This window comes from Pseudopodoces humilis, chromosome 7, assembly GCF_049639895.1.
Source record: "Pseudopodoces humilis isolate 2021_Gansu_Grassland_sample_001 chromosome 7, ASM4963989v1, whole genome shotgun sequence".
Classification (NCBI taxonomy): Eukaryota; Metazoa; Chordata; class Aves; order Passeriformes; family Paridae; genus Pseudopodoces; species Pseudopodoces humilis.
The window spans coordinates 14,648,803-14,675,299 of record NC_142206.1 but is presented as its reverse complement, the minus strand read 5'-3'; the positions used below and the strand labels follow the sequence as shown (position 1 = coordinate 14,675,299).

The following is a 26,497-nucleotide window of genomic DNA, read 5'->3' as shown; positions in this document are numbered from 1 at the left end:
CTGTAGATGAGCTGTACTTCATCACAACTGGATATTAGACACAACAGTAACATCGACATTTTTGACTTCCCAGAGATAGTTTTGTGAGTTTTTTCTTTGTTTTGTAATGTGTTTTTTTCCATTTAGACTTCCTAAACTAAGTCCTTTTCCTTGTGATTTGGCTGTAACTTTGACTAGTAATTTTGTATGATTTGTACACAGTACAGCAAACAATGAAATGGGAGGAATTTTGGTTTTTATTCCTCACTCCCACAAGAACAAGTTTTGTTTTAGTTTATTATTAATCTGTATTATTTTTATTCATACAGGACATTGCAGACAAGGTGGTTCTTTTGGATCCTTCTGAAGGTACAGCAAAAGGAGGGACCATGGATTTGGAGATTTTTGCTGTGCCAAATGTGGAGATCAGCAAAGGTATGAGATGTTGTTTCTGGGACAGGAGTGGGTGCTGTACTGACCGTGCTTGTGTTCATTTTATCAAGAGCAGGATGCCTGGGGAGATACAGTGGCACATAGGCTGTCTTTTTTTAAAAGTCTGTAGGTAAGAGGCTAATGCTGAAATTGGACTCATGAAGAAATATAGAGAGGCCAAGCTAGAACTTCTGTGTCATGGACAGAGACAGGGAGGGAAGGGGGGAAAATATTTGCATAGGAATTAGTGAAGTCTGTGAAAGCAATATTCAAAAGGCTTGACTAATAAAGGTGTGTTTGAAAGTGCTGCTTTCCTAGTTTGATGTTCATTAAACATACACATGGCCAATAGTGAGTCCTTAATCACTATCACTGCATACTCAAAAAAATGAGTTCTTAATAACCTTGTCCTCAGTCAGCTGTGAGCATACAATTCAATGGAGTCAATGCCATGTCTCTAATCAGTGATTAGTTACAGCCTTTGATGGTATTTGATGGTTGTAGAGGTTGAGGCAGTGCAACTCAGTTGTTTTTCCACAGGGAAAGTTGGAACTGAATTGAGTAACATTCTTTCTTTCTTGTGTGTCATGTTTCCATGTTCCTTGCACCCTTTTCAAGATAAAATGAGGGGTTTTCTTGTGCTTCTCTTTTAACGTATCATATTTTGGAGACAGGGACTTGCTCTGGTTCCACCAGGCATCTTTGTGGGTTATTCTGCACCTGGCATTGCCTGCTGTACATTCTTTGATCTTATCTTGCAGGTTTTACTGCTAGCACACCTTTTTTCCTGAACCCTGGTTGTGCAACTGTACCACAGATCTGTTTGTACCTCTGTAGTTGCCTGTTGTATGTTTGCATTTAGCTGTGGTATAAGAAGCTTGGTAGTGTTACAGTACTACGAAATGCTTGTATACTGTCATCTGCTATTTTAGTATGCTTATATCTAGGTTTGGGGCAAGCTGATATTAATTATATCCTGCTTAGTATGGTTTTAATTTGTCAGTGCGTTAGACCTCTGCTTTGGCTTCAGCTGGTTCCAAAAGTGGTGCAACAGACAAATCACCCTGTTTCTCTATCCAGGCTGATCACCTGTGTAGCACTCAGGTATTCAGAATTACCTGCTCAATGTAGCTTTGACTTAAAAATTCCTGCAGCAAGCGTGGTTGTGTGTTTCTTTGGGCTAATAATAAAATTTGTCTTTTATTTGAGTTAATAAATAGACTTTTGGAATGGTTTTCATGGCTGTCTACATGCCCTTGATTAATGTATAAGATCAAAAATTATAGAAGAAGCCTCAGATAAAGGAGTAAAAGTCTTTCTTCTTCTTTAAAAATTGGAATAAAAGTTCAGGAGCCTTTTCATGGTTGGTTTTTGGTTTTTTTTTTGTCTCTTGCCAAGAAAACTTGGAAAAGTTTATCTGTCAAAGCTCTCTAGATGTTTTCTGGTCTCTGCTATATAATCGTGGACAAATTGTAGTCTGCCCTTTGTGTTTGGCACCTGTAAAACAGAAAAGTAGTTCTGTGGGAGAGCTGTGTTTTATAGGTGCTGTGGAAGCACCCCAAATTCCACGCTGGGAGATATGGGGGGGATGGAAGGCGAAGAATCCCTAATTAAGCTGGATGCTGTAGTTCAGCCTTTAGAGCAGCTCTTGGTTTTGCATCTAAAACTCAGTAGAATGACATAAATTTCAAAATGTGCTTTCTTTATATTTTCAGATTTTTCTGCTTCAGCTGATTCCAAAGTTGTGGTGCTTACAGTTAATTCTCTGGGTAATGCTCAGACTTACCTTGATGTCATACAAAGCAATGTGGATTTGTTCAGAGGAATTATTCCAGCAGTATCCCACTACAGTCAGAATGCTGTTCTCCTTGTTGCTTCTCATCCAGGTATGCTGGTACTCTGCATAATATTCTGTCCCTCACCTGGCTTTTTCTCTGGCCTATTTTAAAAACATATTACTGCTTGAATATACCTGGTTAGTCAAAAATTCTTGCTACTCTGAAAGATGTTTTCCTTTTCAGCTTTGAGCAGGACACTATCTTTGAGGGTTTTTTCTTTACTGTTACCAAGATTAAAGAAAATAGTGTACTTTGTTTTGTGTAACAGGTATGTATTTCTTTGTTTCTGTGCGTGGTTTCAACCTGGCTGTGTCTACATTGTTAGCATCCATTGGCTGTTGTCTTGTGAGTTTTATGTGCACATTTCTCCTGTGCAGGAAGGATAGATCCATGTGTGTTGTGAGCCATATGATCACACTTACAGGCTACTAATATACAAAATACAGCATTAACAGTAAATATTGCAGCTAGATTTTGGTGGAAGGTTTCAATTTCCAGGTTAGTGGTACTGTGAACTAAGACAAAACAAAATCACTATTTAGGAGAGGGAAAGAAGTGTGAGGCTCTATCCTGTAATGCATTGAAGACAGCTCTTCTTACTCTCTTACCATTATTGTTGCTAATTTTTTCACTTCTTCTCCACCCAACTTTGTGTTTTAGGTTGAAATAAACTACCAGTATATTCTGACATGCTTATGCCTTTTCTAAAGTAAAGAAGTCCAGAATTTTTCATAATGATGATTTATAATTTGCAGTTGAGTTGATTTTTTGTTCCTTCATTGGCAACATGTTTTTTTTTTGACATTTAGTTGAAGTGATGACATTTGTGTCGTGGAAGCTGAGCTCATTTCCCAAAAGCAGAGTAATTGGAGTAGGTACCAACCTCGATTCAGAGAGATTTCAGTATATGCTGACCAACCTTTTGAAAGCAGAGGTGCTGGCAAAAGATGCCTGGGTTATTGGTGAACAAGGGGAAGACAAAGGTAAAGTGATGCTTTATGATGACTATGAGCATGTAATGTCCTAGCAGTGCCTGAGTGACTGAATAGTGAAAGAACAATTGAGAAAAGTAATGAAGGTAATGAGAAAAGTAATAAGAAGAGTGGTAAATTCTTATAATAATGGCTTTAGTAATGTACTTTTGGGGTACTCAAGTCTGTAGACCTGGAGTAGTAGCAAAAGTATTTGCCAATTGTCACAGGAAGAAAAAACCCAAAACAAACCACAACCTCAAATGTTTTTTTGGTTTTTTTTTGGTTTTTTTGTTGTTGTTTCTGTTTAGTGCCATCATGGACCAGCTGTAATATAGTTGCAAATCAAACAGAAGCAATGGCTGCTCGTAACTCAAGGGAAAAGGTGGCTAACAGGTAGCACCATTACAACCTTTTTTTTCCTTCATGTTTAGGCACAAGATATTTACATGTTCTTCAGCTCTTTATGAAGTGGGGGAAGCTTGCTCTAAAATGTTCATACTTTAAGTTTATAGGAAATTGTAGGTCAAGTTGTCATTCACTTTTATGGATGTGTATATGGCCACTGTTTTTCTGAAATTCTTACTAACTTTGTGCCTGTGGTGATGTAAGGAGGCACAACAACATACAGCAGCATATCAGAGCTGTTTGATTGTGTATTTAAAACAAATACTAGACAAGCCTTCTGGCCTACTTTTCTCAGAGCTTGTGTTGGAAGCATTTGCTTCAAAGTAAAGCACAAGTTTGGGATGAATTTAATTTATTTAATTATCAGTTACACCTCTTGACAGAAAAGAGAATTGTTACGAGTGTAGAGAAAAGATATTGTAAAGAAATTATTTTCAGAATTTCAGAAATTCTTTATTCCATTGTGTTGTTTTCCAAAACAGAGAATTGTATTTTTATAGTACACTTTACCTGATATGGTACACTTAAAACTGTATTTTGGGTTTCACATAAAAACCAAAATAAGAATAATTACAATCTAAACATCACGTTTTTCTCCTTTTCCTGGTTTATGTACAGAGCTATGGAAATTCTAAAGGGAAAAGGTCAGAGATCTTGGTCTGTTGGGCTCTCAGTTGCTGATTTGGCTGACAGCATTCTGAAAGATAAAAGAAAGGTTCATTCTGTATCCACTCTGGCAAAGGTAAATGTGTTATTAATACCTTTTGGTTGGCACTGTAATTATATTATTTATACTTGATATGACCATTAATTTTGGCAGCACAGATATCTCAGTGTTCCGAAGTAATGCTATTGCCGTTACTTTCTTCCAACAGCAGCTCTCAATTCTAGTCCAAAAATAGGAAAAAATCGCTTACTGTTTTAATCTGAAACCAATATTAAAAGTGGATTAAAAGTGGATTATTCTCCTAAAAATACAAGCCCAGAGAGAAAGTACATTTAAGGTTGCTGCCCATCACCCCTGCAATAGATGGATTTGGCAAATGAAATGTGACTTGTAGTTCCACCGTGCTCAGTGTTGAATGTAAATTTTTTTAGGGGCCAAAAGAATTGTGTACCTTTTCTGAAAGTATAAAATGCATTTTCTGCCAGTATTTTATTTAAGTTTGAAACAGCTGCTTTTTTTACTCCTTAGTACTTTCCTTAAGATGAGAAGATTATGAAGCAATAGTTAACTTAAAATTGTAGACTGAATTTTGAAGTTACTCCTAAGAGGCTTCACCAAAGCATTAGGTCATTCCATATGATGAGAAAACCCATGTAGAAACATTTATTTGTCACTTCAATTTAGAGCCTTCAGAAGGAAAATTTGCATGTCCCGGTGCAGGGAAGTTGAGCTGGCTGCTTATTTTATTGAGCACATACCTAATTAAATCACTATGTTTCAAGTGAAGTTTTTAATCATTCTTAAACTAAATATAGATACAGAGGAATGACAAGTCTCTTTAAAGTATTTACAGAATGTAAAATTTCACAGTTTTTTAAAAAATAAACACAATCTACAGTGGAAACTTGAATTATAGGGATATAAGTTTGATGAATTCTTTTGCAGAATCTGTGTGGCATCAATATTTGAAAAATTTTCTCCAGTTCTTAGGATGCATTATTTATTTTGTTCAGTCCTAAAAGAACTAATGATACTGAACTATGAAGTGTCCCTGCTTGTTCTAGCTAAGAAATGGTGTTTAGTGGTATACACTTTGTCTGCTTTACAGAAATCTATCTATCTGTCTTGGAAAAAATCCCCAAGTGTGGCATGGTTCACAAATTTTTATCTGCACAGTAATATTATACAGTTTCTATACAGTAACCCACTTCACAGTATCTAAAATAAATGGAATTTGACCTATCCAAACATGCCATATGTTGGACTATCCTTGCTTAATTAAAATAATCAGGTCCTTTTGTGTAGTTGCAGCAGAAATAAGTAACTGTGTGTGTGACTGAGTTCTTTGTGTGTTGTTTCAGGGGTGTTGCAATATTAACAGTGAAGTATTCTTAAGTCTCCCGTGTATTCTTGGAACCAGTGGAGTGATTGAAATGGTCAGACTGGAGGAAGACCCACTGGTGCAAGAGAAACTGCAAAGCAGTGCAGGCTCAATTCATGACCTTCAGCAGCAGCTGAAACTGTAAGGAAGCACAAGGGAAGCCTCTGTTTCTGCTCACTGAAGCTGAAGATCTGCAAGGCAGAAGTTGCTTCATATATATGTAGTTCTGTAGAAAACAGGAAGCTTTGTTACTTTACTTTCCAAAAGTGCTTTCACAGTTCAGGTTTAAATAATTTAATACTGCACTTAACAGTAATCTTTTCTTTGTGAAGTGCACTTCTGTTAGCCAAAATGAGGCAGGTAACATGCAATAATGTTTTACCTAAATTTGAGTGTCACTTGCCTGTGGTTTTTGGCTGCCAGTTATAGCCTGATTCCTGATTCCTGGGTTACTCTTAGCTCTTTGCACCTCTTTAGGAGGCAGTCCTAGAGAGGGGCTTACCTAGCTCTGCAGAAATGCCAGCATACAGAGCCCACTGGAACCCTTCCTTGTGGCTTTTAAATGCTGTATGTGAGGCTTGTGTAGGGAACAGTCACACTCCAGCTCCACAGGCACTGGGGATGCAGTTCCATAGCTCCATCTTTCATGGCTATAGATGCTCTTATGTCAATGGACTTCTGGTATTTTGCTATTTGCTAAGGGGATCACAATTTTTTGCGGTATCCTTCAAACCTGAACTATTGGCCGTGGATTTCTGTTCACAATTAATGATGTCTGAAATACTCCACTTACGACTTGCTTGCTTTTACTTTGTGAGGACATTTAGAGCACTAAAGCATCTGCAGTTCTCACTACACACCTGCAGCACTGGAATAGGGGTTCTTCCTGAATGGGAGGAGCAGGGGCTGGTTTGCAAATAAAAGATAAAATCCAGCAGTTAAACAGCGCAGGAGTATCTTCACATTCAGGCCTCAATCCAAAGCCGGCTGGGAGTTTTACATCAGCCTCAGGAGAAGAACCTGTAACTGTCCTCCCTGGAGGCCAAGGATGTGATGAAAAAGCAGGATGTGGACTTGTAGGTAAAAACCAGATGGTTTTGAGATCAAGGGATTTTTTTGGGTTCTAACCTCTTGATTTACTACTGTTAAAAGACTGTATTGCTCCTGTATACCTCAGCATCACATGGCAGGCACAGGGGACTTGGACTCCACTCCTGCTGTGTGCAGCTTAGGAATGTCATTCCACGTTTACACTTTGAGGGATGGCTGGTTAAATATTGCTGGAAGTTTGTTCTGAGCAAAAGTAGGATCTGTAGCAGATCAACAGATCTGATCCTTTGTGCCTTCCAGTTACATCTCACAAAGAGCCAGACATGCAGGGAGTTCTGAGCGTATACTGATCTCAGAACTGGATTAAAAATAGAAACAAAAAAAACCTTCAGTAATTCAGACCTTTGTTTTTATGGAATACCCAAATTTCTGTAGTGGTAAATGATGGGGCATAATTAGTGATGGCTGCAGGTAACCAACTTTGCTGCTATATTTTTTTAAAGCTGCACTTTGGGGTTTGGTTTTTTTCACTTACTTTGGAAAAAAAACCTATGAATTTAAGGTTTTACATTGTTTTTTATGGTGTTATTTCTTATCTGTTGAGCATTTATTTTCATGCAAATAGTCAAGCTGTTGTTTATTTAGTTTGGTGCTTTTGTAATAATTTTAATCTTAAAACGCTGCCAGCTCTTACAGGTGTGTTTTGTGGATTAATTTGGTGTTTCGTTTGTGTCGCATTCCTTGAACATTAGCCAAAGGAGCGCGGTGGGAAACCTCTTTATCACGGGCGGCGACAGAAAGGTCTTCTAGCAATAAAGGGCGCCGCAAAGCCGCGCTCAGTGGCCCGGTGTCCGCCCGGTGCCATCGCTGCCCGCCCGGTGCCCGCTCGGTGCCATCGCTGCCCGCCCGGTGCCCGCTCGGTGCCATCGCTGCCCGCCCGGTGCCCGCCCGGTGCCATCGCTGCCCGCCCGGTGCCCGCCCGATGCCATCGCTGCCCGCCCGGTGCCATCGCTGCCCGCCCGGTGCCGGCGCCGCCCGGTGCCCGCCCCGTGACGCGCGGGAGCGGCGCCGCCGCCGGAAGTGGGCGCGCAGCCGCTTCCTGTGTTTATGTAGGGCCGGGCCGGCGGCACCGGGAGCAGCGGCGGCACCGGGGGCGACACCGGCAGCGAGGGGCGGCCGCCGCCATGGCCGTGTCCGAGAGCCAGCTCAAGAAGATGCTCGCCAAGGTACGGGCGGGCGGCAGCGGGGCCCAGCGCCGGGAGGCTCCGGGTCTTGCGGCGGGAAGGGAGGAAGGGCGCAGCGAGCCTAAAATGGTCGTGCCGAGCTGCGCGGCCGGGCTGGGACAGTGCCGGGCACCAGCGGGGCCGTGCAGGACACACGGCACTGTGCTCCCCGGTTACAGCCGGGGGAAGGCGAGCCCTGCATGGCTGACCGGGGTGAGGTGAGTTTGGTTATAGCCCCTGTGCAAGGAAACGGGAAAATCTCATGGAAGGCAAATCATTAACCACTGAATCATGCAGATCCACGCGTGCCACTCCTCAAGTGAAAACTGGGCTTTGTCCAGCAGCTTGGAATGAAAACCCCCAAGGCTGACACTTAGGGGGAGTTACGGGATTTTGGACTGGTTTTGGGCAGCATTTAATCATATGTGTAGCCTTTTGAAATGAAGTACTGTAGTTGAGAATACGATCAAAACCAAAGGCACGTTCACCTGCCTGGAGTCGTAAGCAGATTTTTTTTATGAGCTTGAAAATTAATATTGAATAGTTAGTGTCAGCAAATGAGATCATGTATGTATTTGTATACAGCTGCCTGTCTTTATTAAATTAATTATTGTGATGCCATAGAAGAAACAGAATTTAAGATAGTCCAATATCCTTGTTCCCCTGCACTTGTTCATTTTATACTCCTGTCTGACTTTCTGTAGGTGATGAAAAATGAAGATGATATTTCATTATATTTATTTTTCAAAAATAGTTACACTTTCTGTTCTAGAGAGGGAAGTTTAGTGATATTTCCCATATTGAATAGTTCAGTGTATGAGTTAGCAAAAGCTTGACCCTAGTTTGGGGAAACCTAAGCAGTTAATTTGACTTCAGGTATTTACCTGCTGTCAGATCTTGAGAAACTTCATCTTTCTGTGGTCTGTTTCTTGATATGTAAAATGAGGGGAATGCATTTGTAGTCTGAGAATGGAGGAGGAAAAAAGTCTAGAAATTAAGAATTCAAGTTTATCAGTTTTAGTTACCTTTGTAGAAATCACTAGGATCTTATATTTTCCAAAGAGATTTTGACATTTCTTGGAAATCAATTTAAGTACAGAAATTAACATTTAATTTTGCTTGTGGCAGTAGCTGGAATCATACAACTGTCTCTCTAGTAAGTAATCATCACTCAATGTAAAAACAGTTCATAATAATATTATCTTTATTTATTTTAATAGAGATATGAAAATACTTGCTTAATGTTCAGGTGTTGTGCCTAATTTTTGAAAGCACCCCCAATAACCAAATTTGTGGTTTATCAGCCCCACTGTGTACCAGAGTCACGGTGTCCCTGCTGAGCAGGCAGGCATTGTTTTGTCAGTTCTTGACTCAACTGACTTGAGATTCTTGTGCCAAAAGTGGAAGTAAAGCCTGGCTCTGCTTACTTCTTTACTGTGAGGGTGGTGAAGCACTGGCACAGGCTGCCTAGAAAAACTGTGGATGTTCCATCCTTGGCAGTGTTTGAGGCCAGGCTGGGTGGGTTTCTGAGCAACCTGGGATAGTGGAAAGCTCCCTGCCGTGGAATTGGAGCAAGATGATCTTTAGGGTTGCTTCCAACCCAAACCATTCTACAATCCTTGTGCTTTTTAGGAGCTTCTGTTAGCGGAATCCAGTTCTCTTTTTAATAGTGATTATGCCAGTTTTGTTGAGGCTCTATCCTGGATGATAAGATTTGTTCCTTTGAGAGGGCACCACCTTTTAAAAGTTGTGGGTGACCAGCTGTCATTTGTCCTGTAGTGACACATGCAGTGGTGTGGGTATGTGCTGCCAGTCTCTGGCTGGTGTATGTGGAAGTTTCTCTGTCTCCCAGTAGTGCCCGTTCCTGCTTCTTCCAGGTGTCGGGGAGGGAGGGAGGAATGCATTCAAATTGTTAACGAAGTTGTCTCTCTGTCAAGCCCCTGCTGCACACTCCCAGTGCTGCACTCACTTTCCAAAGGAGGCTGAGATGCTTTGCTGCAGCCCACCAAAAGAGCATCCAGGGGCTGAATGACTTCTGTGCTGGTGCTTCCCTGTGCACACAGGAATCTCTGCTGGAGGGGTTGCTTTCTGTCCCACAGACCAGCATTTTGCAGATAGACCATGTGGTTGTTTTGTCCTTGGTCGTTTGAGGAAGATCAGTCACAGCATAACCCGAGCTGCTGGTGGTTCCTGTAGGCAGAGTTGGCGTTGTGGGAAGTGGCGTGGTGGCTTCATCTCTCTCAGTAAATCCAAGTTGTCATGCCCTGGAGGAAGATCCTTGTCAATCTCTGGAGGTGACAGGAAGAGGAGTTAATTTTTAAGCTTCACAACTCATGAGTGTTTGTCAGAGCCAAGGTGACCTTTAGCTGTGGCACCACGGTTTGCTCTTGGGTAATGTCTGGATTAATTTGTTCAGATGTTGTTAACATTTGCGTGCTTTGGATGTCAGATGTTTCATTGTGCTGTGCCCTGTCTTCCAGCCCTGCTTCAATGAAAGGTTGCTGTCTGTGTTCCTTAGGACACCTGAAGATTGCAATTTTTTAAAATCGTATCAGAATAAAAAAAATTTAAAGGGACCACATTGCTGGCTTTTCAATAGTAATTATCAGGAGGAATGACCACAAGGCTAAAGAGCTGCACTGTGTGGTGAACCAACTCTGGTTGTTGCCCAGGAGCTTCTTTGCTGTCTGTGGGTTATAGCTGTGAGATTGGTGAATTCTGTAGTAGTGTAGCAATGGTTTACAGGGCATCTGTGCTTTACTCCCTGCTCCTGATATAAGGAAAGGGGAAAAACCAGTATTATTGCTGGTAATACTGTGCCTTGATATGTCTGCTTTCTAGCTGACAAAATACATGTGTATGCTAATTAATGATTGATAAATGTGGTGTTGCTCTGAAAAGTGCTATGAAATGTATCTGTGTGGTTCAGATCCTAGGTGGCTGTTTATCAGGAATGTTCAAAACATCACTGTATTTGTTTGGAGGTTACTTTTCTTTTTTTTTTTTTTTTTAAGATTCACACATATTTCTCAGATACACTTGGTTGTGGTAGAACATGAAAGAAAATGCAGTAGTTCTTCCCAAATCAATGCTTAGACTCTTGTTAAGACTTAACACCTTGTTAAAGTTGGGTAAGTTATATAGACAGTGTTCCAATACGGACAAATAAATTATTATTCCAAACTAAGAGTGGAGAAGAACATCCGTGTATAGATGTAAACTCTCTTAAATGCTGCCTATTGGGTAAAATAAAAAATTTAATTAAATTATACTAAAAATTTAGCTTCTGAAGTAATTTCTTTCTCTTCTGTTTTCCAGTATAAGTATAGAGACCTAACCATACAGGAGACAACCAGTGTTATTACTCAGTACAAGGACCTCAAACCTGTCATGGATTCATATGGTTAGTCTGTGCAAAAAAAATTTTGTTGGTGAATTGTAGATGTGTTAGATGTCTTTGGTAGTTTTTGGGGCGGAGGGGGAAGAAGGTTAACATCAGAAAACATAACCTGAGTTTCTCTTTTTTGTCTCTGACATCAATACTTCTTTAGAAACACAGACTCAGTAATATAGTAAGGTTACTTTAGAAAATAACTATCTAATGTGCGAAGAAGTGTCACGTTTTTCACAGCTTAACTTTTAGTTAGTCACTCACTGATGTCATCAGTTGGTGTCCTGAGATTGCTGGTATCTTACAAATTCAGCTTTGCTGCCATATAAAGATGTTTTTAAAATTCTGTGTGGGAAGAACTGTAAATCAATGAAGAAATGTTTCATTTAAAATCATTGTGGTAGTCCTTAAGAGTATGAAGAAGACAGAGTCAAGTATATAGAAAATTGACATGAGGGTTTCATAACATAAATTATCAATGATAATCATAGTTTGTTAGCTGTTTTAAAGTCTCTAAGTTAATTTAAATTTAAGTGTGTTAAATGAATATGATATCCTAGGATTTCACAGTGCGCAGTGAGCCAGTGTAGCTGCTGAGGTCAGCCTTCTTATGGTCACCTTTTTTTAACTGTTACCTGTGGGATTCCTCTGTGTTCTGATCTGTATTATTACGTCATCAAAAATTTTAAAGTCTTCTGCTTTTTAAGTTGTATATCTGGATTGAGAAATATTAAGAAGGGACATGGACAGGTAAAGGATGAATTAGTTTTAACTTGAGTAGCTGGTAGCCAGCAGCTGTTACAGAAATAAAAATTCATGCAGTGACTGGAGAAACAAAACAGGAGTGAAAGGTCTGTGGCTGGAATAGCTGCACAAGTTTGCATAAGATGGTGATCATAATTCCAGATATCCTTGAGCTGTAGCCATTTATGTTCCCTAATGCTCTTTAAGCTGCCTGGAAGAGGCTAAGCACAGAATCACTTACAGATAATGAGTATTATTTGTAGCAGTGACATCAGCTGTAAGAAAGTGATTACATTGCTGATAAGATAGTTTCCAAGTTCATATTAATAATGAAGTATATACCCCCACTGAAATCCCAACATGTTGTACCTGCCTTTGCAGAACATCAGCACCACCATAATTGTGCACAGTAACCTACATTTGAATTATGGCTAGAAACTTTCAGGAAGAATTAAGGAGATAAAAGGTTCCTCAACAGAAGCTGATTTATTCAGCCAAGAATAATGTATTGGATTGAAAGTATGAAAAAACTAAATACAGCAACTCAGTATATTTAGGTCAAAGTTCTTGTGCAGTTTGTGGCTAAGATTTGGCAGAGTCAAGCACTCTTTCTTTCCTCTTCAGTGTGTAACTGTTTGATTAAATTACTGATTCTTTACTGTGGCCCAGGAATTTTTCAGTATTCTTGCTGACCTGCTTTTTGAAGAAAACCCAAGGTATTGTTTTATAAAACTCAGATGACAGTTGTTTTTTTGAATCAAGTTTGAGTTCAGATTATTTTTGCAGCACTTTGCGAGCAATTTGTGTTCCTTGCAGTTTGCACGGTTCCAACATTTTACTTGGTCACTGAATGAGGAAACAGTTTTATTTGTAGAGAAGGTAGTTTGACAATGATTAGTCATTCATTTCTCAGAAGTTTGTTATTCATAAGGAGTTACCTGACTGCAGACAGTCATTTGCTAATCCATAAATGTGCAAGAGCTGAATCTTTCAGGCTGAGTTTATATTTATATGTGTGAAAACTTTTGCCAATAGATGGGAAATAACCTGAATCAAGATAAGTATAACAAATATTTTTTAAAAAAAATATTGTTTGTTCTCTTTTAGTTTTTAATGATGGTTCATCCAGGGAGTTGATGAGCCTCACTGGAACCATTCCTGTGCCTTACAGAGGTATGCATGTATAATTATAATCATCCCCATTATTTTCCTAAATTGCATGAAAAACTTAGATTTGTCCAGATTCAACTTCACTACTTCGGTGATCACTCTTTTCTTGAAATCCTTTACTTGTCCAAAGTAAAATATTTTAAAGAAATTGTTCTCAATTTTTGCTGCAGGATAAAATTTGCATGCTGAGCATTGCTTCTTCAGTCATTTACAGCTTTGTAGCATTTTTTTTCTTTCAGCAAAGCATGTTTTTTCAGGCTTGTCAGTTGAATGAGGGTTGCAAACCATTTATTGCTGCATCTAATGATAATTCAGATTAGAGTCCTATAATGTTGCATTATAGAACAAATGAGATTGTGTATTAGTGGTGAGTGATGATTGTAAATCAAAATTAAATTGTTCTGAAAAACTTTGAGTTTGTGGCCATAGTGTTACCTATTCATTGAATGTTATTATTAGTAGATTTTGGCTCTGGCTTCAAACTTTGTACAGTTGAGTTTACTGGGCTTAGGAATTTTTTGTGAATCTGAATACAGGAGGACAGTTGAAGAATTGAAATAACTTCTATAATCTTTCAAAATATCTTTTCTAGGTAACACATATAATATCCCAATTTGCTTGTGGCTGCTGGACACCTACCCTTTCAACCCCCCAATTTGTTTTGTTAAACCCACTAGCTCTATGACAATAAAAACTGGGAAGCATGTTGATGCAAATGGAAAAATATACCTTCCCTACCTGCATGAGTGGAAATATGTAAGTATAGGGAATTTGAATTTCTCAAACTGCTCATTCTGCATTCCTCAAGATAGCTGTATCATTTTTAATAAAAACCATAGTCTTCATTAGAGATCTTAAACCGTTTTTAAAATAAAATCAACTGTTTTTTTGGAATGTCTTAAAGGTCAGGATATTGCATTCTGTGTTCTGGTTATTTAAGGTAATTAATTGTATCTTCAGTTACAACTTGTCTGGTTAAATAGTGCAGCATAAGGTGTCCTCTCCCATGGCAAGAGTGTGATGTGAAGATTTCTGAGATAAGAATATCTACAGAAGGGAAATCATAAATTTACTTAAAACACCTCTGTGACTAAAATGGACTTTTACAAGCATTTGGACTTCTTTATATAGATATTCCTGGAGCCTCATGTATGTGGATATATTTGTTTTACCAATAAATAGAGGCATTGAGCAGTGCAGGCCTCATAGAAATTTTGGCCAGAACATGGACTTGTAAAGAAGATAAACTGTGTTAAGAAGATTAGAAAAACGAAACAAGATACATGGTTCTGTAAGAAGCGATTAACAGGAATACTTTATTAAGGATGGGTGGTAGTTCAGTGCTTGGATAGTAATAGTGGAAAAAGACTGCCCAGGTCAGGTGTTGCACAAAGCAAGAGGATCATCTAAGGTGCAGCTGATACAGAATTCTTTCAGTTTGAGAGGTTGGTAAAAATAAGTAAGTGGATTATAGAGCTAAGTGAACTTGGAATTGGGGTATTTAATGTAGTGCTGCATTCATGATGCTTGTTCTTATTTTGGCAAAATGAAATCATGCCTATATTAAGTAATTATAAACAGGGAAGCCTGGTTTAACTGTATTTAAAGGGGGTTTGTGCCATTCCTTAGTGGGTTAGAATATTTTTTTCTCTTGAGACATTCTGAATCAGAGCAAAGGCTGTGGTGTATGAAATTGAAATGTCTAAAAAACTTTGGGATCTGTACATTTTTTCATGTTGGGGAGTGGATTTAATTTTTTAAAATATTATTACAATTCATCATTGGACACTTAAACTCAGTCATTTAATGTCCTGCAGTTGATATGGAACCATGTATTACTCAGTTTATTCTGTGTGTAAACGTGGCTGCTGGTGTATTTTGCTCTATGGTTTTGAGTACCAGCTGACTGGCTTGGTATCTGGAATAGATTCCAGAAAGTCAGTTAATTATGCACATGTGTATACAGATAGAGATTTAAGAAAATTTAAGAAAATTAAAACTCACAAATAAAAGGAATGCTTTTGTGAGCTGATGGAATGGCATCCTGTTGCTGCGACAGTCAGTTAAACTCTCTGTTAGCAAAATCAACTACTTGTGATTTGCCTTCCCTCCCAGCCCCAGTCAGACTTGTTGGAGCTGATCCAGGTCATGATTGTCGTGTTTGGAGAGGAACCTCCAGTGTTTTCTCGTCCTACTGCTTCTTCCAGCTACCCCCCATACCAGGCAACAGGCCCACCAACCAGTAAGTGTTCACCACTACTGATTTCTGCAAATAATCATGTTAATATTTCAACGGGATTGTTGTCCAGACAGTTTGCCCACAGATAATGCATTTTACTTTTTATACTGCTGGCTGATGAATTCACCTGGGTTGTACTTTACCTTGTTGGACTCAATGATCTTGAAGGTCTTTTCCAACTTAAAAGGTTCTCTGAATCTAAGAATTCATGTGGGGTTTTGAAGGGGAAAAATCAAGTTTGTATTACAACACAGCAAAACCCAGACAAAACCAGAACACACTCAAACACCACCAAGCTCCTCAAAACAACCAGCATCCTGTCAGCATTCCAAGACAGACTGACAAAGAGATTATTCAAATAACTTTGTATCTCAATTTTTTTCATTCTAATAATACAAGCCCATCTTTTAAGTATCCTTCAACCATTGATTTCATAAGCATGAGAAAGCCTACAGCTTGTGTTTCCTATGCCCACACTCCTGTTCTCCTGTTTGTGTAGTTTATTTTTCTTTTTTTTTTTTCTTTTTTTTTTTTTCAAATTGCTGGCTGAAGATTAAAAAAAAACCTGCCTCTTTTTATTGTTTGTTCTCTGTTGATTTGGTGTTCTGACTTGGTACCCATTCTTATTTTCTTGCAAAAATCCTCAAGACTTTTAAAATAATTAATTTTTTTGAACTTCTGGAGGCATCTTATTTTAAGGACTGGGGATGGATAGGTGGAGGGAAAAAGAAGAAGTGGGAAACAGAAAATCCTAGAAATTCTTCTTGGAGGAGATTCTGTATTGGGTGCGAAAAAGGCAAAAAAAACCAGTAGCACAGACCTCCTCAAGTCAAAGACTGGGACAGAAGTAAAAGGGGAGCAGTTTAGCTGGAGATTGTTTATTTAATAATGTTATAACAGTTCCACATTAATTTAATGGTACAGTAGCTGTATTTGGGGTTATTTATTTCTGCCAGATTTTTAAGGTTATGTTGATTTTCTATTGAAATATGGCTTTTACTTGATCACAGTGTTACGTTTGAAAAGCTGAAGTGCTATTCATTGCCATTTCCAGCAGAACCCATTTTTAGCAAGGTATCAGGCACTGAACCTGTGAGAAAATGGGTAGCAAACATAAATGGGACCATTAGGAATAATTGACTAGAGGCAGGTGTTTGGGACTTTCCAGTTTATCTGTGGCTACCCTGCTTGTGAGAGCACCAGATTGGATTGTCCTGATTTTCCAGGAACAGTGGGGGTCAGTATAAGTGTAGTTTTAGCAGAGGCTGTGACTTGTGCCTTAAGGACAAACATTCAGTGAACCACATTTGATTATTCTCGTAGTCACTCAAAGCTGAAGTGCTTTGAATTACTATTTTGAATTGAATTGAGCTGAATTACTATGAATTACTTCATAGCTGAAGTAATTTTAATGAAAATGTTTCAGAGTTTTGAAATTACTAACAGGTACTTAATTTTACTGGTGTAATCAGACTTTCCTTATTTTACAGACATTTAGAGCTTGGGTTTTTTCACGTTATAGATACACATTGTTTAAGAAGAAATTAAGTCCTTTGACAAAAATTTTAATCATTGGAAAGCATTGAAGGCTGGGAATAGGTCAGCTCTTAAAAAAAGAAAAAGTTATTTGATGAAATATTCCTAAAATTTGCTAGAAATAGGGAATAAGTATGTCCAAAACATAATTTTGTCAGCTTTACAAGAAAAATCTTAAACTTGCTAAGACTATTCAAACATTTATATATGCTGATAAGAAATTTTTAAATACAGCTTCTAAATAGCAGAAATTACTTTGCTATAAGATAAGGACATGTTTAGATCATTAAACACCTTATCAACTACTCTGAACGTAATTAAATTATACACTTGTTATTTAGTGAGTAGAGATCACTGGCTAGAAAGGTTAAATTCTTTTTTCAGCTATTACATAAAAAATGGAGGCAGCTCTTCAGGTGGGTCATCTTTAATACCATGTTTTGGGTTTTTTTTCTGAGTACTCTAGCTGCAGATTGTTGTTTTTTTTTTTTTCCTTAGTAAACCTATTTGTTGTGTATTTTTAAATCAATACCTGTTTATCCATGCAGTGATTAAAGTAATGATTAAGAAAAACATCAATGCAACAATAAGGCTATTTTTATAGATGAGGAATAACTTCTTTACATTGATGGTTTTAACTTCTGAAATGTAAAACTGCACAAAACTCTTGTTTTATTTAGCTTCCTATGTGCCAGGAATTCCAGGTGGAATATCTCCCTATCCACCATCAAGCACTCCAAACCCCAGGTAAGAGCCCCTTTAAACTGTCATAATTTACCTGACAGAGCGTTTCACTGAATAGTGTCTAATCATAACTGTAGTTTCTTATGGTGTATTTGGTATATAATTATTCATGTTAGCAGGGTTTGTTAAAAGTGAGGGCTGAATTCTTGTCAGTAGCCAAAACTGGAGGAAGGTTTAGCTTTCTCAGAGTTTCTTCAAATAAAATATATATGGGTGTGATAAATAGACTTTGAAATTACCTAACTCCTGTAATCCTACCTAACTCATATATTTTCATGAGGTTGATATGTTTACATGATATAGAAAGAAATGTACCCCTAAAGGTCAATATTTTATTAGCAACTCAAAAATTGAACACAACCTTGCTGGGTTAATACAAACCTTGACTCGAGCATAAATGGGGACTTACATCACTCTAAAGGAATTTGAAGAACACAAAGTTACTTCAAAAGCTTCTTATAAATATTAACCAGGATTTTTTTCTATATAATAGCTTGGAATAAAGCATTTCCAGAAGACTTGCAGATCTGTTGTATTAAATAATGAGATGTTGACTACTGCCTCCTAGTGTGTACTTATATTTTTTACACCATAATTAATAGTTTTCATGGTTAATATTCTTATGTCCTAATTTTGTGGTAGGAACATATGAGATTTTGGTATAATATGGATCATTTTTATTTTTTAAAAAAAATCTAAAATGTAAAAACCTGTGAGGATTGGGAGTGGGGAGTGTTGTTTTAAGAGCAGAAAATTTAAGATTTTTTTAAAGTTCTTACAGCGTTTCTTTTCCTCCTAAATATGTTTGTTTAAAGTGCTCTTGATGGTCCTACAAAAGTAATAGAACTGTTTATAACATTTATAATTTATGAAATAATAGGAAGGTTTTAAGAATTATTAAATTTGCAGTTACCTGAAGAAAGACAGCACATGCTTATTTTATATTTTGCAGGGGTTTTTGGGCCACCTTATGTAACTATTACTATAGTTAATACTCTGCTGCGTGCAGGTGTTTGTCAGTCTAGTACTGACTAATTTGTATCCTTGCTTTAATTGATAGCAAATGTATTTTAGAAAGGTGTTATAGACTGTCACATACCATTTCATAATTGTTTCAGTGAGCAAATGAATATTTTTGCTTTCTTTATCCTTCAGAACAGGAGTGAGAATTTCTGGGTGAGTTTGTTTCACCTTGGAACCATATTTTTGCACTTTTTTACATTTTTAGGTTTACATAAAACAGTTCATCAGTCATTGTCTTAACTGTTCTCATATAAAAAAATTACTAATTTGAAATTGTTCTGTGGGAGTTTGTAGCTAGAATAATTTCTTTTGCATACTTGTGGGATTTCATATAGCAAAACTAAGAGATTCAGGAGAATTTGTTATCCAAATGTTGACCAGGCAATAACTAGATAGGGTTTCAGATAAAATGGTATCTTAAATAATAGCAGAAATACCAGTTGTGAAAGATGTTCATGTGAACAGGAAAAAGGCCTGCAATTTTAACATTTTGTTATGTAAATATTTTTTTAACATGGTGGCAATAAAGATAATCTAGGTGGATGATATTTTACTAATAGTTGCATAACATTAGTGTATTTTTCTTTGTCAAAGCAGCTACCCAAACTATCCTTATCCAGGTGGTGTTCCCTTTCCAGCAACCACTAGTGTTCAGTACTACCCTTCTCAGCCTCCTGTCACCACTGTTGGTGAGTACCTTGGAAAGGGTTTCTCTGAAATGAAGCTTCTCTCTATAACTGATACATAAAGAAATAAAATGGAAAAAGGAATGTGTTGTTCTTACTCTGAACTTCCAAAGCATTGATCTTTAATTAAAATTTATTCAAAGAAAGAAAGAAATACATTTTATTCACCTTCATTCAGGAATTTGATAAATTCCTAGGTTTATGCAATACCTTGTGTGGGCTGTGTGGATATTTTGAAGAGCACTGCATGTAACTACATGGGGTTTTCCTTGCCCTTTAACTGTACATAACTTTTGATTGTCTGCATTGCTCTGTTCATGGTTTAGAAAAATACCTTTGTCATCATTTAAACATCTAATGGACTCTATTTATACTTTCTTTCCTCCCAGAATAGTAACTTTCTAAAGTAGCAGTTTGGAATGAGCTTCATTTTTAGTGAGGTTCTTCTCCAGCCTCTTCCATGTTGCTTCTTACTGATCTCTCTCTATTTGTCACTTCCTCCTTTGTTCCCTTCAGCATCAGGATTATTTAGGGTGTTGACCTGTGTCTTTTCCCAGTCTGCTGCTCTGTGGCCCTGGCTTTCCACCCTGCCCCTCACTTTTAGTGTATGTGTAGCAGATTGGGAACCAGTAATAAATGTCATCTAGTTAAGCTGATGCAGTAACTTTCCAGCTGGCTGATAGTCCTTTTGGCATGGTTATATGGTGAAGGTGTAGATTCTGTTGACATGTTGTTCACACTAGCAATCTGTTGTAGACTCTTGAGCCCCGTAATTTAGAAGTGCATCCATAGGTTCTTCATTTAATATGTGAACTCCCAGTTATTTATGGAATGACCTGAGTCAGAGTCATAGAATGTCTTTTCTTTCCAGAGCTTTGTGTATTTTGTGATTTTCCTTCACATACATGGGGACATGGCAAGGGAAGAGAGATGCTTCTACTTTACTCTTACTAAAATATCTGAGGAGTTCTGTTACTACAGAATTTGAAAGCAGCAGTAAGTTGTATGTTGTGTTTTTCTTGTGCCTGATCCTGTCCTTTGTGTCCAAGTTCTTTCAGCCTTTTCGATTAAGAAAGTATTTTCTGAAAGTTCTTGGCTGCTTCAGTGGTCCCCTCCACTCTGAGGTGATGTGAGTTTGCACAGTGCAAAGAAGCTGCTGTGTCACTCAAGTACCTCAAACAGTGCTTGGTGTTGTGGGGCTGCACTTGTGTCCTGGAGAATTAAAGGTCTTCACTGGCTCTTGTGTAGGAAGATGATAACCTTTCTAGGGGAAGTTGGCTTTCTGCAGCGTCTTTCTCAAACAAACCCAGTTTTGCCTTTATGTAGCAGAGTGTTAATTTAAAATAGAAATATATTGTATTTAATTTCTTCCCCTCATTTTCATCCCCACTGAATAGAGGTGCAGTTATCTGCCAAAGATAGAAAACTCTTCCAGTCCTGAGTTAGATCATCTGTGATAGCAGATGTTGTAATGCCAGGTTTCATAGTGACAATTTAACATTACACTGACTCATTTGCTGCAGTGAGGTAAAAGCCCTACACCTGGTTTACATGTCTTACCTCTTGTGCCAGATAAAATGCAAACACATCTCTTTAATCATCCACTACACTTAAAATACTGTGAGGCGTTTTTGTTGTGTTTGTTTTGTTGGGTGTTTTTTACAGTCCAGTATTGTTCTTTCCTTTAACTGAAAATGTTTCTTTCATGTACAGTTTGTTTGTTTGGCTGTGGTTTATTGTGATAGTTTATTTAGCAGCATATCAGTTGTTACAACTTCAGAGTTTTTTGTGGGGGGTGGTGGCGGTGTGTTTTCTACAGTGAGCCTAGTTTGAATTGAATTAAAATGTTCATGCAAAATAGCTCAAGTTTTTCACAGTCACTGGTTTTTCAAATAGTCCTTTAGGCTTTTTCTTTCTGTTCAGTCATCTGCCATTAATTACTTTCCTGATGCAGTTACTGGTTTGATGATTCTGTAAGGTCACTTCTGAAACCAGACTCTGCCTAGTAAAGGTTAAAGGTTTCAGAGTTCTGTGGATTTAATGACCATGTGCCATGAAATCTTCCCCAAGCTGGGCTAATTATGGAAGTGACAGAAGACACTACAGGTTCATGCTCTGTAAGAAGATACATTGATTGAGCTGTATTAAAATGATGCTTTTTATGTTCAAAGACCTCTTCCATATCTGGTGGCATTTCTCTGTGAACTTTCATTGTGTTAGGTGTATTGTGATTTTTTTTTTTTTTCCCTCTGTCCCACTTTATTGTTAAAGTGAGCCTTGCATAAAAACTCCCAGAGTGAGGGATGTCAGGGAAAAGTAGGAAAAAAGTAGGAAAGTAGGCATATGTTCTACTGATACTGTTTCTGGCTGATTCTGACTTTGTGTTAGAGTATAATTCATTATGTAAAGCAAACTAACTGAAATCATACTAATGCTGTTTTTTGAAGGGAGGTCAGGTCTTTTAGATTGAGAGCAATTATCTGCCGTAATCAGGAAGTCCTGTACAGTGAATAAACTCTATCCTAGATAGTTCGACTGACTTGGTTTGAGTTTTATTTCTCAGTGTAGAAAGTGCTGTTGTTCTTTTCTCCTTTTCATAAGAAGCGACAATGATGGATTCCTGAGTTTGTGTGTATGGTGTTATTTGACAATTTCTGTTGCTGCCTCTAATAGTTAACCAAATGTAGCAAATTATCTTCTTGACTGACAACAGGGTGAATTTTTTAGGCCAGAACTGTAAATTGCATGAAGTGTTGGGACATTCATATTTTCTTAATGCTGTCTTTGCACCAGTTGTTTAAAAATTCAATCTCTATTTTTCAGCGGCAATTTGCTTATTTTTTTGAAAAAGTACACATATTCTGTAGCAACTTACATGTATGCAAAATGCTTACATTAATTATGATCAAAATTTATGGTTTTTATATTTTAGAAGGCTTTGGTGGATTAGTAAGCATGATGTGCTTCTTCCTGTAGTTCCTGTCATTCATTTGCATAGCTTTAATTTTCCGTCCATATGGCTTGGTATAGGTTTTGCAGACAAGAACAGAGTGAAAAACATAGGGAAGAGATACAAATTTATACAGTCTTGTTTTGATAGCAGATGTAAAAAAAAAGAAAGTCTTCAATTATACAAGATTCACATGAGCAGTGATGAGTATTTTTTTCATTTTGTTGTTTTTTGAAATCTAGGGCACTGGAAAATATCGTGCATAATGCTGTAACAGCTTCAAGGTTTTGATAGCTATGTCTCTGGATAAAAAGATACTCTGATAAAGGTTCTTATTTTCTTTGCAGTTACAGAGCTTCAAATCTCACTGCATTTCATTCATAGCATTTGTGAAGTTTAGGCACAAAAGCTGCTGTAATTCTTGCTTTGTCAGTATTTGTTCCAATCCAATTGAAATTTCACTGATCTAGAAGGTGTGAGGCACAAGCCTGGGGAAACTGTGACCCTCCAGTTATTCCCACAGAATAACTGAAGTGGTTTGTGATAAATATCAGTAGCCACTTCACATTTGCTAGAGCACTCTTGAGTTTCCTGGTCTGGAGACACACCACACTTCTTGTGAGAGACACAAAGAACTTATCTTTCTATTTAAAAGTGTGTTAGTGACAGACTCTTAAAATGATCTTTGAAAGGCTGATTTGCAAAAGCATGTTCAGGTCTCTTGCCCCTCATGCTCACTTGCCCATAGGGATGCACTGTTCTTTATCCTGGAGGAAGTGATCCTTGAATATTCACCTACTCTGTTTGACGCCTCTTCCCTCTGTGGTAAATTCCCATGGAATTCTTCCAAGAAGGTCTGTGAAGAGGCCACAGTTAGCTCTCATTAAGTCCAGGGTTGCAATCTTACTCATTGCCCTGCTTTCTACTTGTGGGATGCATAACTTCATGATCTTGTGGTCACTGTGGCCAAGGCTGCCCCAACCTTCACATCTCCAACCAGACATTCCTTGTCAGTTTCACAATGTCCAGCAGCACATCTTTCCTTGTTGGCTTCATCTGTATCAGAAAGTTACTGACAGTGCTTTCCAGGAATCTCCTGGATTATGTGTTCCTGCCTGTGTTGTCCCTCCAGCAGGTGTCAGGGTGGTTCCCCATGAGAACCTGGGCTGCATGCCCTTCCTGGAAGTATCCCACTTGTGCTGCATGGGTGGTCTTTATAATTCTCTCTTTGTCTTTCGTAGTTCAAAGCTTTCCTTACCAGACCAGGCAAGTCTGAAAAAAAAAATCAGAAACAAAAGAAACCTGGACTAATACCTGTAGTAGGTAAATTCATTGTCTCGAGCCAGCTGCTACATTAATTGTGGTTGAATACATCCAGCCATTAACTCATGTTCTTCTTTAAAAGGTCTTGGGCTAGCAACATTTATGGATTTCAGAGGAAACGGCCACCCCAATTTTAAAGTAAAAAAAGAGTGTGGATATGGGAATAGTGAAGTGAGTGAATGGATGCACACTCTTTAATTTACTTGTGTCCATCCTAATGTATGTTATCTCACTGTGGTCTCTTTGCTGCTTCTGGAAATTATTGTGGAGAGCAGCTTATTTTACTGTCTCACGTTGCTGAAGTACATAGAGCAGCTTGGCCACTGGTTATTCCAACCGGCTTTATAGTGCAGCACAGCATTAATCTAACGCTTGTGAAACTTCCTTGTGCAGGACCCAGCAGAGATGGCACCATCAGCGAGGACACCATCCGCGCTTCCCTCATCTCGGCCGTCAGTGACAAACTGAGGTGGCGGATGAAGGAGGAGATGGATCGCGCACAAGCTGAGCTCAACGCCTTGAAACGCACCGAAGAGGACCTGAAGAAAGGGCACCAGAAACTGGAAGAGATGGTGACTCGCCTGGATCAAGAAGTGGTAAGCTGAGAGGAGCCACTGCTCCCCCCCTGAGTATTCCTAGTAGTGAACAGATGCTTGTAATTGATCATTAAGTATAGGAATATAGAAATTTCAAAGATAGAAATAACAAAGCTTCCAGAGCATTGTGCTTTTTCTCTTTCACAGCTGGGGGGGCTTGTGCTCAGACTGAAGCAAGTCAGAAATAGCAGTGTCAGTGAGATGTAGTGTTCTGCATGTGCCTTACAAATGTCACTGCTCAATAGTAGAGGAACAGTATTGTTTTTCCCCATTCTTCCTGTGAAAGATGTTAGTGGTGTGAGATTATTTCATATTTGCATCTCAGTTTCCTGATAATAATGTGTAACAGCAGCACTGGAGAACATTTCAGGGCCTTAGTGCAGAGAACACTGATTTTGGTCACAGCCTCCTTGTATAACTTCTTCCCCAGAAGTCTCTCCTACTCACAGTATGCTCAGAAATTCTTGCAGTTTTTCATTAAGGTATCTTCCGCTTAGTCCTTGCACTGCTGCTCAGGAGTAAGATTTTGGGATTGACGAACACTTTCTGAAACCAGCTCAGTGTTCAGATGTGGTTTAAAAAAATTACAAGAAATTATTAATTGGACTAGAGAACTGGGAATATGGCATTCCAAAGAAAAGAATTACTTCGGCTTTGCTTTTACAATCTTTAGCTAGTTTAAATGGTCATTTTTCCTTATGTGGCAAGTTGGAAATACTTGGAGTGTTGGCATGCTTTCTCTACAGTTATGGATGGGTATATCCATAATGGGTAATGGATTGACATTATCTAAAGCAGATGTTACTTTTTTAAAATAATCTGAAATCTACAGATTGATAGCTCTTTCTTTTGTAAAAATCACAATAAAGATAAACAAAGAAGTACAGAATGAACTGGTATGTCTAAAAATCTTTCATCTAGACCATTGTATCACAAGAAGATAAATAAACATCTTTATTATTTTTAGGCTGAAGTTGACAAGAACATTGAACTTCTCAAAAAGAAGGATGAGGAGCTCAGTTCTGCCTTAGAGAAAATGGAAAGTCAGTCAGAAAATAATGACATAGATGAAGTTATAATTCCTACAGCACCACTTTACAAGCAGATCCTGAACTTATATGCAGAGGAAAATGCAATTGAGGACACCATCTTCTACCTTGGGGAAGCATTGAGACGTGGAGTGATAGATTTAGATGTCTTTTTAAAGGTAGGTTTCTTGGGATGTTTTTAAGATGTGCATTTTGAGTGTGCTTACTTTGGACTCTTTGGTTCAGCTTACTAACATTCATGATCTCTCCACAGAAGAGGATCCTGTAAGAACAGGAATGTTTATACATTCAAGCATACATTTTAGAAAGGGATTTCAGAATTTAAAGACCAATTTTAAAAGCATTATAGATACAAAGTCATATTGTGTCCTTCTTGTTCTTGCTAGATCTGTTTATCTACTGTTAGAACCATTCTCTGTTCCATGGGAAGTGCATTAGTCTGATTTTACCTTATAGAGTTCATATTATTACTTTGATAAGAATATCTGTGGAGTTAATTATTAACTAATTTCTTTAAGTTATAGTAATAATTAAAAATCACAAAAAATAGACTGTAATGATTGCATTTGGCAGCCACCTGCCAGTCATTTTAAGCCAAGAAAATGCCATTTAGTAGAATATTGAATTAAGGGTTTCCAAGAAACTGACATCCCGGTTGGGTCACATAATGTGCCGTGCTTCGAACATTTGTATTGCAGTAGTTTTTATCAGAACTTTACCAGTTCTGTAAAAACTGCTGCCAGCTGTTGTTTTTTTTTCTGCAGCATGTACGTCTCCTGTCTCGCAAGCAGTTCCAGCTGAGGGCCTTGATGCAGAAAGCAAGGAAGACTGCTGGACTCAGTGATCTCTACTAAATTCCCAGACTTTACCTGGGAAATTAGATCTCCTTGTTAAGCAGCCATTCTCTTGATCTTTCTCTTAATCAGTAGGTGCCCAGAGTAAGTTATTACATCATCCAAGTGTAAGATATTTTGAATCAATAATATATTTTCTTTTTGGTAAAGACTAGCTTTTATTAATGCACTTTCTATCTCCTGTAATCTTTGTGCTGGTGGACTTAACGCTGAATAAAATTTGTCGCATATTTTCTTCCTCTA

At 38.1% G+C, this 26,497-nt stretch overlaps 2 protein-coding genes across 4 annotated transcripts in view; both read left to right on the top strand.

Moving 5' to 3' along the window:
- UEVLD (UEV and lactate/malate dehyrogenase domains) overlaps positions 1 to 13,231 on the top strand; it is a 19,231-nt gene extending 6,000 nt beyond the window's left edge. Inside the window, exons 7-14 of one of the 2 annotated variants that reach the window (XM_005522320.3) lie at positions 309 to 414; positions 2,127 to 2,297; positions 3,059 to 3,232; positions 3,532 to 3,616; positions 4,247 to 4,370; positions 5,657 to 5,817; positions 11,268 to 11,352; positions 13,192 to 13,231. In XM_005522320.3, coding sequence (XP_005522377.3) covers positions 309 to 414; positions 2,127 to 2,297; positions 3,059 to 3,232; positions 3,532 to 3,616; positions 4,247 to 4,370; positions 5,657 to 5,817; positions 11,268 to 11,286 — 840 coding nt within the window. In that variant the 3' untranslated portion in view covers positions 11,287 to 11,352; positions 13,192 to 13,231. Of the gene's footprint in view, positions 1 to 308; positions 415 to 2,126; positions 2,298 to 3,058; positions 3,233 to 3,531; positions 3,617 to 4,246; positions 4,371 to 5,656; positions 7,420 to 11,267; positions 11,353 to 13,191 lie in introns of those variants that run through there. The other variant, XM_088058337.1, reaches the window with a different exon arrangement.
- Positions 7,826 to 26,497, top strand: TSG101 (tumor susceptibility 101). 2 transcript variants are annotated; one of them, XM_005522318.3, is made up of 10 exons: positions 7,826 to 7,952; positions 11,268 to 11,352; positions 13,192 to 13,257; positions 13,847 to 14,010; positions 15,370 to 15,496; positions 17,710 to 17,776; positions 19,394 to 19,485; positions 24,149 to 24,351; positions 25,319 to 25,558; positions 26,165 to 26,497. In XM_005522318.3, exons 1-10 carry the CDS (start codon positions 7,911 to 7,913, stop codon positions 26,252 to 26,254), a joined length of 1,176 nt encoding a protein of 391 aa, XP_005522375.1. In that variant the 5' UTR covers positions 7,826 to 7,910; the 3' UTR covers positions 26,255 to 26,497. The 2 variants fall into 2 exon arrangements, with proteins under 2 accessions (XP_005522375.1, XP_005522376.1); XM_005522319.3 differs by having other exon boundaries at positions 19,391 to 19,485.